This window comes from Mustela lutreola, chromosome 13 (genome assembly GCF_030435805.1).
Source record: "Mustela lutreola isolate mMusLut2 chromosome 13, mMusLut2.pri, whole genome shotgun sequence".
In the NCBI taxonomy this organism is placed as follows: domain Eukaryota; kingdom Metazoa; phylum Chordata; class Mammalia; order Carnivora; family Mustelidae; genus Mustela; species Mustela lutreola.
The window spans coordinates 56,639,914-56,652,319 of NC_081302.1; the positions used below are offsets into that span (position 1 = coordinate 56,639,914).

General features: G+C 38.6%; 1 protein-coding gene across 1 annotated transcript in view; it reads right to left on the reverse strand.

The window, feature by feature from the left end:
* NUFIP1 (nuclear FMR1 interacting protein 1) overlaps positions 1–12,406 on the reverse strand; it is a 46,287-nt gene that overhangs the window by 24,613 nt on the left and 9,268 nt on the right. The window contains exon 6 of the mRNA XM_059143933.1: positions 1,945–2,037. Within this exon, the coding sequence (XP_058999916.1) occupies positions 1,945–2,037 (93 nt within the window). The remainder of the gene's footprint in view (positions 1–1,944; positions 2,038–12,406) is intronic.

Genomic DNA, 12,406 nt, shown 5'->3' on the forward strand with positions numbered 1-12,406 from the left:
AAAAAGGCAAGTCACAAGTTGTAAGGGTATACTTTTAATACATCTACTCAAGAAAGGAATTGTGTCTAAGTAAATAACTCCTACAAATCAAGAAAAGCAACCCCATTTAAAACTGGTCAAAAATTTGAACTGGCACTTCACAAGAAAATATCAAAATGGCTGATAAGCATATAAAAAGGTGTCCAACATCATTAGTCAAGAGGGAAATCAAGATAGAGATAGGAGGACATGAGGAAAAGGTGTAACCAAGAATGAACCAAAGACAGAACAATTAGATGCACAATCAGTAGGAATGTAAACTGGTACAACCATTACAGAAAAATTGCTTGGCTTTATCTATTAAAACTAAATATACAGATGCCTAATGATTCAGCATATATCTATGACCCATGAAAACAAGTACTTATGTCCCAAAAGACATGTAAAAGAATGTTCATTGCAGCTTTATTCATAATAACCCAAACCGGGAACAATCCAAATGTCCAACAGTAGAATGGCTATTCTCACTAATGAGTGCTACGCAACAATAAGAATGAACAGTTTAAAAAAAAAAAAAAAAAGAATGAACAGTTTAGAGCTACACACGATATGGGTGAATACCACAAAACAATTCCAAACCACAGAAATCACACACCAAAGAATATATATCTTACGATTCTACTTACCTAAGGTTTCAAGAGCACGTAAAACAAATCTATGATTACAGAAATCAGAAAAGAGGTCATCTTTGTCGGGACACAATAAACTAGGGAGAACTTAAGAAAAATTCATGAGGTGAAGACATTTTGAATATTATTAACCTGTGTGGAGATTACACGGGTGTGTTGGTGTGTGTATGTGTATAAATTTGAGTTGTACATTTGAGATCTGTATCTTCTATTTATATTAAAAATTAAATTCAGTAAAAAATGAAACAAAAAGTTTTGAAAAAAATTCTATGAAGGTGAGGGGTTGGGAAAAATAGGGTGTCTCATATACAGCTGGTGGGAGAGTTAACTATGATAGGTATTTGGCAGTTAGCCATTAATATTACAAATACACATACATCTGAGACGCCTGTTTGGCTCAGTCAGTTAAGCTTCTGTCTCTCGACTGTAGCTCAGGTCATGGTCTCAGGGTCATGGGATCGAGCCTCATGTCAGGCTCTGCACTCAACAGGAAGTCTGCTTGGGATTCTCTTCCTCTCTCCCACCCTTTGCTCCTCTCCGCCATGCTCTCTCTCTCCCTCTCTCTAATAAATAAATAAATCTTTAAAAAATAATAAATAAAAAACTAAAAAATAAAAAACAAAAATAAATTCACATATTATCTTTTGACTTAGCAAATCTACTTCTAGGAATCCATCCTAAGGAATACTTACGTATGTGTAAAATGTATGTCAGGGCAATAATGGCAAATTTTTATTAGTAAAAGACTGGTAAGAACTTCAGTATTTGTCAATAGGAAATTGGCTTTAAAAAACAAACAAACAACAACAAAAAAAAAACTGTGGGACCCCCTTAGGGCTCTATACATCCTTGAAGAAAGAAAAAGCTAGTTATTTATTAATATGGCCAAATATATCATTCGGCTAAAAAAAAGAAAAGTATAGAATAGTGTCAAAAAGGGAAAGAAAAAAAAGACTATTATCTTATGTGCTACATACAAATGAAGTATCTCTGGAAGGATAGAATGGGTTGTCTCTGGGAAGAACTGTTTAGCTAGTAGACAAAGACAAAAGATTTATTAACAATAAATCTTTTTGAAAAACCACTTGAATATAGGGCACTACTTATTTAAAAACACAATTTAAAGAAATTTTGAAGTAAAAAAGTTACAAAAGCAAAGATTTCAGAATTAGGAGTATAGAAATTTTAAGATTTTGGTACATACTCTTGTTTATTATTTGTAAGTATACTCATTTGAAATAAGCATAGAGAATGAAAGCAATTTTAAGGAACTTACCCATACTGTGTCGTCGTCAAAACTGCTCCTCTCTTTTCCTTTTCAAGTTTTAACTTTTTCTTTCTTTCGATATTGGCCAGAGTTGGGTAGTTTCTAGGAAACAGTAAAAGTCAATTATAAAAGGGCTTTTAGAGTACAAATTTAATTATGCAATCAAGCAATTTATGTTTAATTAGCAATTAGCAATTTTTGTTTAATTAATGACTAATATAATAAATCATTTTAACTGTTTTTGGAACTTTTTTAAGGGAGAAAAAGCAGACTGTTCCAGTGCTACTCAAAATGTAAACTGGCTATTAATCCACAAACTTTGCTACGAGTAGGTAGGGAGCTTATACCAGAATTTGAATCAAATATCATAAAATGTGCTCAAACTAATATAGTTCATCTATTTGCATGTACCTGTAAATACTACTAAAAAAAAAAGTACCCCCCAAAGAGTATAAAGATGAGGCGGGAGGAAAAGATGGTATCTTGCTGGAGAAATCCAGAAATCCAGAGAGAGAGAAAAAAGAGAGAGAGAAAGAGGGAGAAAGTGAGTTGATCTTACATGGTGTTAAACAGAAATTAGATGGAAAAGCTTCAGTGGTCTAAGCAGAGCAAACAATGCAAACAAACCAAGGCCTCAGAAGGTGTGCAAGATATCCAGGGAAGGCAAATGTTTTGTTTTGTATAGTTACAAGCAATCAGACAGAAAGGGAAGCTAAGGCCATGAAAAATGAAATAATGGGCCTTGAATACCAAATCAGGAATTTTATGTAATTCAGTGGCAGTGGGGAGCCACTGAAAGTTATGAACAGGGTGAGGTATGTACAAGGCAGTGATTAAGATTAAATCTGACAACAGTGTCTAAGGTGAATTGCTCTAACAAAGCTTTCTTTGTTCCTTGGCAAAGCTGTGTGGAGATGCAAGCACCAAACTCTGGTGGTAAGGGAACAGATCCTAGGAGTATAAGAAAGTACAAATGAAGGGAAACAGAGATGGCCCACTACCATTCAGTTTGGCTAGTCAACATAGTAAATTTTAAAAATACCAACAAATTGTGTTCTGCCACTGTTTCTAGAACATTGTTTCACCCTCCTCCTTTTTTTTTTTTTTTCTCTTTTTTTAACATCTGCATCACTGACTTGCATGGCACAGAAAATATGAAGCCTTTGGGTTGGCCACACTGGAAGATAAGCATGGAAATGACATTAATTAAGTGGTAAAATAATTAGAAAAAAGGGCAATGAATTTCAATGAGGACAGTGCAAAGCAATCCACCCAAGAAAAGTAAACTCCATAAATAAAAAATGATGAATGCACAAGCTATAAATAAACATAAGAGGGAAAGATCAAGGTCATAGGAGATAAAAATCTGACAGCCAGTCAGCACATATGACTGGACTTCTGGAAAGCAAACATCATCTAAGGTTATGTGAAATGGAGTCTGGCGCATGTGTACGTGTGAAATCTCCCTCTCACAGTACTCAGAAGTGGTCAGAAACTCTCAGAGCACAGTGTCCAGTTTTGTGCTTCTAAACTGAAAAGGAATGTTAAGGAAAAATAAAACTTGGATGGGATTCAGAAGAGACTCAAAGATGATTAACAGGCTGAAACTAAAACCTCTGAGGAAAGATGAAAGGAACTGGAACTATTTGCAGCCTCTAAAAGAGGAAGAGAAGTGACAATAAATGCTCTTACAGAAAGGACGGTAGCCAGCTGGTCTCAATCTGAAGACAAAAATATGCAGAAGCAGAAATGGTGAGAAAAACAGTGATGACTTTCACAGGCCCCACGCTGTCTAGGCATATAACTCACAGCTACTCAACACCCTTCACATTTCTGAAATGCACTTATTCTTACTAGTAGTCTCTTCACCATTTTTCTTCTGAGCATTGCAGACCCTTAACATGCTGAGTCACTTGCTGAACAATAAAGATTTGGTACTACAGTCTACCATGTACAAGCAAGCAGATGCTACCTAAGTGCTTCCCAATGGTAAAACATGTAAATGGTTGTTATAGCAAGTGGATTTTATGTGAGGTCTGAGAAAGAATTCCTTAAACAAGACATCAAAGATGTTGTGCAATCTCCTTTGGTAGAAGTCTTTTTTTTTTTTTTTGACAGAGAGAGAGAGATCACAAGTAGGAAGAGGCTCGCCGCTGAGCAGAGAGCCCGATGTGGGGCTCCATTCCAGGACCCTGAGATCACGACCTGAGCTGAAGGCAGAGGCTTACCCCACTGAGCCACCCAGGCGTCCCTGGTGGAAGTCTTTTAAAACAGCTCACTTTCTCCTGACAGATCAAAGTAACACTTCCTGAAAGGTAAGAAACCTTTCAATACCCCTTGCAAAGCTAGAAGATGCCATTTTTCAGTGCTTATTATAAAACCCAAACCCTCATCCAAAATGTGTATCATTCTTATTTGCACAGAACCTAGAGACAAAACACTAAGAAAAATGAAGGCACTAGATAGCAAATAATCAAAAAAAAAAAAAAAAAACATAAAACCTTGCCACATATATATCAGAAAGCCCCCTCCAGCAACATAATATTAAAATAAAAGAATAAGGAAAAGTTTGGAGCTTTGATGAACAACAACAAATGAAACACAGTTAAGGTTCCTAAAGTACACCTGAAATAAATCCAAACACTGCTGAGAAAAAAAAAAAAATCACAAACTGTCTTATGTTACACCACTACATACAGAAAAAACTTAGTCCAGTGTCTCTTGTTAGAGAATGGCTATTATGAACTTATAAAGCCTGTGACAAGTGCTATTTCCATAGTTGGTTTCTGTGTTTTTACTTACTAAAATCACTTTTTCCCTATACTTTCACATTTGCCCAATACTCCATGAAGAACTGGCCCTGAAACCATATGTCCTTTCTCCTCCTCCTCTTTCTTACATGTCTTCCCTACTTTTTGCCCTCCCCTTGCTTAAGCCTTAAGTCTGCAGTGACAATCCTTAAGCACTACCAGCAATAAATGGGCAAAATTGTGCCAATTGTGATCCTAGCACGTATCATTTTGGTTACATTATACACTGCCTCTTTCCCTCTCAAATCACCACCCATTTCTTGACTTTTCCCTAAGCCTTTTCTCTATAAAAACACAACCCCTCTTTACTGGCATTGACCCGAAACTGCTTTAACACAAGCCATTCTGCTGTATTTTTATTTCGAAGTTTTTCTAAACTTCAAAAAGACACAGCATTTTTTTTCAGAAGCCAACCCTCTCTATTAGAATTCTGAAAGAAACGGAGATACAATTTAAAAGGATTTCCTCAGCACCACAGTAACCACTGAAATACAGATCCCAAAACTACACCACCTAGTGGGCTCACAATCTACTGTAAAATATGTTTCAATGTTTCCAGCAAACCTCTATCACTATTTTCTGTAATGCCCAATCATATAGCATTTGTACCTCTCAGGTCAGGAATTAAGAAAGAATCACTTCAAGCAGGGTGAGGTGGGGTGAAGGGTGAGAAGTGGGTTAAAAGTTGTTAGTAGAAAGCCTTAAAAGTTTTTAATTAAACACAGTGGGCACCTCTGGGTTTGGCTAGTTGAAGGAATAAGAGCAAAGATATGCCTTCTTCAAGGAAGGACATAATATACCAAGCAAATCTTTAGCATTTTCTTCCAACTCTAAAAATTCTTGCTATATGGAAGCCTTTTACAAGGTTTCCTAACATAGCTATTACATAAAGATCTTATCTTTCCAGCATGTTAAAGAACACGGTGCCTTCCTCAGAAAGAATGTGGCCCTCAAAAGAAAATTCAAGACATAAGGACTATTCTGCCACATCAACATGAAATTTATTCTTTTCAGGCCTTCAAATAACATTTTTTTAAAGTTGAGAATGATAGAAATTTAGAAAGTAAATATATTTTTATAATAAGTTCTTTAAAAACTGCTAGTGGAGAGAATGTTAATGTATTCTTGAGAAATGTGCCAAAGAGAAATGTTTCCCATACTTTTTATTAATAAAGTACATTTATAGAAATAATGTATGAGAACGTTACAGCAAAAGAACTTCAGAAATAAGATATGGAAAAACCTCAGATGAATCAGCAAGTGCCAAGTGATAATTTCAGGACACCGTACTAACAAGGCCACATCACAGGTACAAATAAACTTTACCCCAAATAGTTATCCTCACCCAATTTCCTTATTCTCTTTAAACATCTCTAAATTTCACAAATCTGTCATTTCGATTATTCACTTCAAAGGTTTACCCATTCCTCTTCCGAGACATTTCTGTTCACTATCACAGCCTATCTTCAGTCTACATTCTAGAAAACAGAACTGCACTGCCTATCCCCTGTGCCCTCACCTATCTTTCATAAAAATCATCACCAATAAGTGTATTAAACACTTGCTCGAGTTATTCCTTTTTCAAGACAGACCTGCTTCCAAATACCACTGAAAAGTTTTGAAATACATGGGGCACCTGGGTGACTCAGTGGGTTAAGGCCTCTGCCTTCAGCTCAGGTCATGATCCCGGGGTCCTGGGATCGAGCCCTGCATCTGGCTCTCTGCTTGACAGGGAGCCTGCTTCCCTTCCTCTCTCTCTGCCTGCCTCTCTGCCTACTTGTGATCTCTGTCTGTCAAATAAATAAATAAAAAAATCTTAAAAAAAAAAAAAGTTTTGAAATACAATGAGCTTTAAACTCTGCCACCAAGCACTGAGGCAAATACTCCTAAAGGCCTGTTCTGCCCCTCTTCCTTAACAATTTTGTTTGTGGATGTTCAATCAACTCTGTTGTCACTAAAAGTGGTCAAACAACCCACTTGTTAGCCAATGACAGCTAGGTGGAAGTCTCCTGGTTGGATTGAAAACACAAAGCTATTGTTGTCTCAATGAAAAGAGGCAAATTCAGCTTTGTGTGCATTTTGCCTTTTTCTCATCGTCCTGCCTAGAATGAGGGTCTAATATTTGGATAGGCAGGAATCTCCTGATGGACACGAAGATGAAAGCCACCTACTAAGGAGCAATAAGCAAGAAAATATGCCTGATGGTACTGCTAAGCAGCAACAGTAGCCCAGGACTTTTTCCTACCTGGGAAAATAGCCCTCTTTGTGCTAAGCTAAGGTAGTAAGGTCGCTGTTCCATTTACTGAAACAGGATCCTAACTGATGTAAGCACCACTGCGTCCTAGCCATCCTCTTTCATCTGAATGCTGTCCAAGTCCTACTAGGCGTATCTTGATTTAAAACTTGCCTCCTAAAAGCAGGGTTCCTTTTTAAAAGATTTTATTTATTTATCTGACAGAGAGTGAGCAAGCAAGAGAGCACAAGCAGGGGGAGTGAGAGAGGGAGAAGCAGGCTGCCCACTGAGCAGGTAGCCTGACATGGGCTCAAACCCAGGATCAGGTCCAGGATCATGACCTGAGCTGAAGACAGATGCTTAACCAACTGAGCCACCAAGGCATCCCCCTAAAAGTAGCTTCTTATAAAGTTAACCATATACTTCTTATAAAGCTATACTTATTATATGACAAAACAATCCCATTCCCAGGTATTTACCCAAGTCAAAAAAAAAAAGTATAAACAAAACAAAACCTGTACATCAATGTTTACAGAGGCTTCACTCACTCATACTCACCAAATACGGGTAACATCCCAAATATCCCTCAATTGGGAAATAAATGAACAAACTGTGGTACATCCATATTATGGAACAGAATAGCAACAGAGAGGTACTGACTACTGTTACATGTAGTAACATAAATGAATCTCGAATGCACTATAGCTAAGTCAAAGAGTCAGACTCAAAAAGCCACATACTGTATGATTCCATTTACATCATGTTTTGCAAAGATATGAATATAGGAGCAGGAAAAAGACCGCTGGTTATCAGAGGCTAGAGCTGGGGGTAGAAGTTGACTGCAAAGGGCATGAGGATTTCTGGGGGGTTAATGGAACAGTCCTATACCTTGATTGTGGCGGAACAGTCTTGTACCTTGATTGTGGCAGTGATTAAATGTCGATATACATCTGTCAGAACCATATATTAAAAAGGATGAATTTCACTGTATGTAAAACATACCTTAAAATAAACAGAGAGGGTGGGTGGGCAGGTACTATACCTCCTACAAGAAGTCTTGCAAAACAAATTAGTAGCCCTGCCTTCCTAAGATTCCAAGTACCCCTTGACCAAACATTATTATCCCTATAAGGTTAAAATTAATGCTTCAGTTGCCTGTGGTCTCATAGCCATCTCACATATATTTATCTTTTATGTCATATTAGGGTAAGAGTCTTAAAGGCAAGGGAAATATCTACTCCTATATGTTTTTGGTGACCTCAGCCATATGTAACAAAATTCTTGCCTTTTCAAATACTGAATGTTTACCTCTGACTTTTAAGCTAAATAATTATCAAGAAGTTAGCCAAAGGTATCATAATATACATTAACATAAAGTATCAAAACAAACATATCATAATTTACAAATTAACATAATATAAATTCAAAGGTTACTAAGATATCTCACTAACATTAGAAAATCAAACCAGCCTTCACCAGAGCCTTTACATTCGCTAACAAAGCTGGTTTTTGTCTTCATATTAATATACCTTAAATTTCTCTAGCCAGGGGAATTTTTCCTTTAAAGCATTTTTTACACAAAACCACAAGGGGGCATAGTTCATATTCACACAGGGAGAGTTAATCTAGAAAGTAACGCATTCAAACAGATCAGTTTGGTTTGTCTAGTGATGGTCTGTCCTATGTGGTGAGAATTTAATGTTCAAAACCACAGTAGTTTAAGTACTGTTAGCTATTATTACTGATTTCCAACTGTAATTACCAACCAGATCAACACACTTTTACCCAATTTCTTTAAAAACAACAAAGATGGGACACCTGGGTGGCTCAGTTAGGTAAGTGTCTGCCCTCAGTTCAAGTCATGATTCCAGGGTCCTGGGATTGAGTCCCGCACGTACCAGGCTCCTTGCTCAGAAGGGAACCTGCTTCTCCTTCTGCCTGCCACTCCCCCTCCTTGTGCACACTCATGCTCAGTCTCTCCCTCTCCCTGACAAATAAATTAATAAAACCCTTTTAATAAATAAACAAACTGGGTAAGGAGGTGAAAACAGAAAGGGAAGACAGAAGGTAAAGGGGTAAGGGATGGGAGGTCTCAAATAGTGCAAGACCATGTACAGGTGACAGTGGGAGCCAGAGAGAATGGAAGTTATGATCAAAGAGGAGTATGCCTGGGGCGCCTGGGTGGCTCAGTGGGTTAAAGCCTCTGCCTTCAGCTCAGGTCATGATCTCAGGGTCCTGGGATCAAGCCCCACATCGGGCTCTCTGCTCGGTGGGGAGACTGCTTCCCCCTCTCTCTCTGCCTGCCTCTCTGCCTACCTGTGATCTCTTTATCTATCAAATAAATAAATAAAATCTTAAAAAAAAAAAAAAGAGGAGTATGCCCAAGGGCACCTGGCTGGCTCAGTCAGTAGAGCACGCAACTCTCGATCAAGGTTGGGTTCAAGCCCCACACTCGATGTAGCAATTACTTAAAAAAAAATTTTTTTTTTAATTTATAGAAAGACGAGTATGCCCAGCTTTAGGATTTTCAAGGCAAAAAAAATCCAGAATGTAAAATCCAGACTGTGATCATGAAAGTGAGCAGCTAAAATTGCATGGAGGTGAAGGACACCAGAAATCCAAATATAAAAAGGCCCTAATGAACTATTATAAGCTATGAGTCTCAAAAAGTCAGGGGAATTCTAAGTATACACGCTTCTGTTGGAACATCTAATATGCCAACGACAGGTGGCAAAGGCAACTGCAACCCGCTGGAACCCATCTTGTTACAAGTCACTGGGGAGGGTGTTAGAACTGCAGAGAGCTGTGTAGACAGATGGCAGGAAATTCAAAGAAGGGCGAAGGAGCAGTCATCTGAATCCACATCAAGAAGGCCCTATATGTCACAAAATCAAATAGTCACTTTTTGTTCTTCTTTTATTTCCTCTTAATACAGCAAACTACACTGCTACTACTAATCACATCTTCCTTCTCAAAATCCTCCCCTTTACTGGCTTCCATGACATGTCATAGTCCTAATTTTCTTCTACCTCTCCAGCCCTCACTTGGAAGTCTTACTGGTTTCTACTGTAAGGCTGTCTTCTCCTTTCACTCTATCCTCTCTCTCTGCGGGGGGGATGTCTTTACATTTATAACGTTAGGATTTAAAAATATGTATCTCCAGCCCAGTCTGGTCCAAGACCCAATATCTACATAACATCTTCAAATACATATCTCAGAATCTCCTGACACTCAACAATGTCCAAAATTAATACATCCAAACCTTATTCCACAATTCACTGTTCAGAGGGGCTCAGAGTAGAATCTAGAAGTCTCAAAACCTCTTTCCTCCTGAACCTCTTATTAACCAATCCCCAAATAGTGCCCATTTACCACCCAAGTGTTCTAAATCCACCTGGTTCTTTCTGTCCACATCACTGCCATCTTTTAAAAACTTCTATCATGGGGGCACCTCAATGGCTCAGTGGGTTAAGCCTCTGCCTTTGGCTCAGGTCATGATCTCAGGTCCTGGGATCGAGCCTCGCATCGGGCTCTCTGCTTGGCAGGGAGCCTGCCTCCCCCTCTCTCTGCCTGCTTCTTTGTCTACTTGTGCTCTCTCTCTCCTCGTCAAATAAATAAATAAAATCTTAAAAAAAAAAAAACAAAAAAACAAAAAAAAAAAACACTTCTATCATGTCGGGGGCACCTGGGTGGCTCAGTGGGTTAAAGACTCTGCCTTCGGCTCAGGTCGTGATCCCAGGGTCCTAGGATTGAGCCCCGCATCAGGCTCTCTGCTCGGCAGGAAGCCTGCTTTCTCCTCTCTCTCTGCCTGCCTCTCTGCCTACTTGTGAGAGCTCTCTCTGTCAAATAAATAAATAAAATCTTTAAAAAATTTTTTAAAAATTAAAAAATAAAAACTTCTATAATCTCTTACCTATACTCAAGTTCCTTGAACATGCCAATCCATCTAGATATGCCTCCCTGCCTCCCCTCATCTTCTCCTAGCTAGATCTGAGTTCAGTTCAACCTCCCTTTGCCAAGGAACACTGCCCTCCTCCAGACTACATGCTGAGAAAGAGGGAAGGACTGTAGAACAGTCTTGTGGACTGTAGAACACAGTCATTGAAAATGGTGACCATCACTAATATTGGTCTAACTTTCTCAAAGTTCATGATTCAATTTATACAGCCACCAGAGATAAGAGAACCAAAGCTGGCAAATTAGAAACTCATCTCAGACCTTTCCTACTCACTTAAGTGAACTCAAAACTTGCAAGATTCAACAACTGAGTTTAGTTAACTTCTTAGCTGCTTTATAATCTATGCTGACTAGCAGCATTGTCATCCACCTCAAAAGAATTAGACATTTATAAAAAGGCCTGGCACCATTGAGCAGCACCAACTCCCAACTGATCAAAGTCAGGGCTAAGTAGCAAGGGGAACAACAGCCTAGTGTTTTAGCAGTTAGGTCACTTCCATCCCATCTAGCAGGATACAATCTTCAACACGGTCGCATTCAATCTTCAAAACCAAAGTATCAAACAGGAAATGGAGTTAATTCTTCTTGTTTTATTATTCCTCTGTGTAAAATAATAAAAAGATATAACCTATTGATAAAAACAAAGAAGCAAAACAAAAAACAAAACACAACAAAATAACCACATACTTAGGGAGCTGTGAGGAGAAACAACTCTATCAATAAAGAAGCCAGCTAAAGGGAGCAAGGAGCTAGGTGCTTCAATATGCCATGCATATTGAGTTCTTCACTAAGTCAAACCAAGTTATGGTCCTAACTGCTTCTAAGTTTGACCACACAATTGGCTGAGCTCCCCTCATGCTGAAACTGGGTGTTCCTACCCTGTACCATTTAACAGAAATTCAATCAACAAATATTTATTCTCCACATACTAAATTCCAGGCATAGTGCAAAGTGCAGTGGAATCAAAGATGTCTAAGACTAGGGATGACTAGCATACTATGCAAGAGGTGCTACCATGGCTGTATTCATAAGCTACATAGTCACAAATGAGGTAGTCCATACTGCCTTAGGTTAGGGTGGTCCATGGATTGGCAGCCAATCCACACGCTGAAGCCAGAGTATAGACCAACTATGTTCCTAAGCAAATATTTAAATCAGCTGACATCTTCACCAAGATTTCCTCTCAATAAAAAAAGGAGGGGTGCCTGGGTGGCTCAGTGGGTTAAAGCCCCTGCCTTCGGCTCAGGTCATAATCCCAGGGTCCTGGGATCGAGCCCAGCATCAGGCTCTTCTCTCATCGGGGACTCTGTTTCCTCCTCTCTCTCTGCCTGCCTCTCTGCCTACTTGTGATCTCTGTCTGTCGAATAAATAAATAGAATCTTAAGAAAAAAGTAATGTATCAATTTACATTCTAATACAAGTTCCTTATCTCATTAGAGACTAGTACTCTGGCAGCACTGAGATAAAGAAA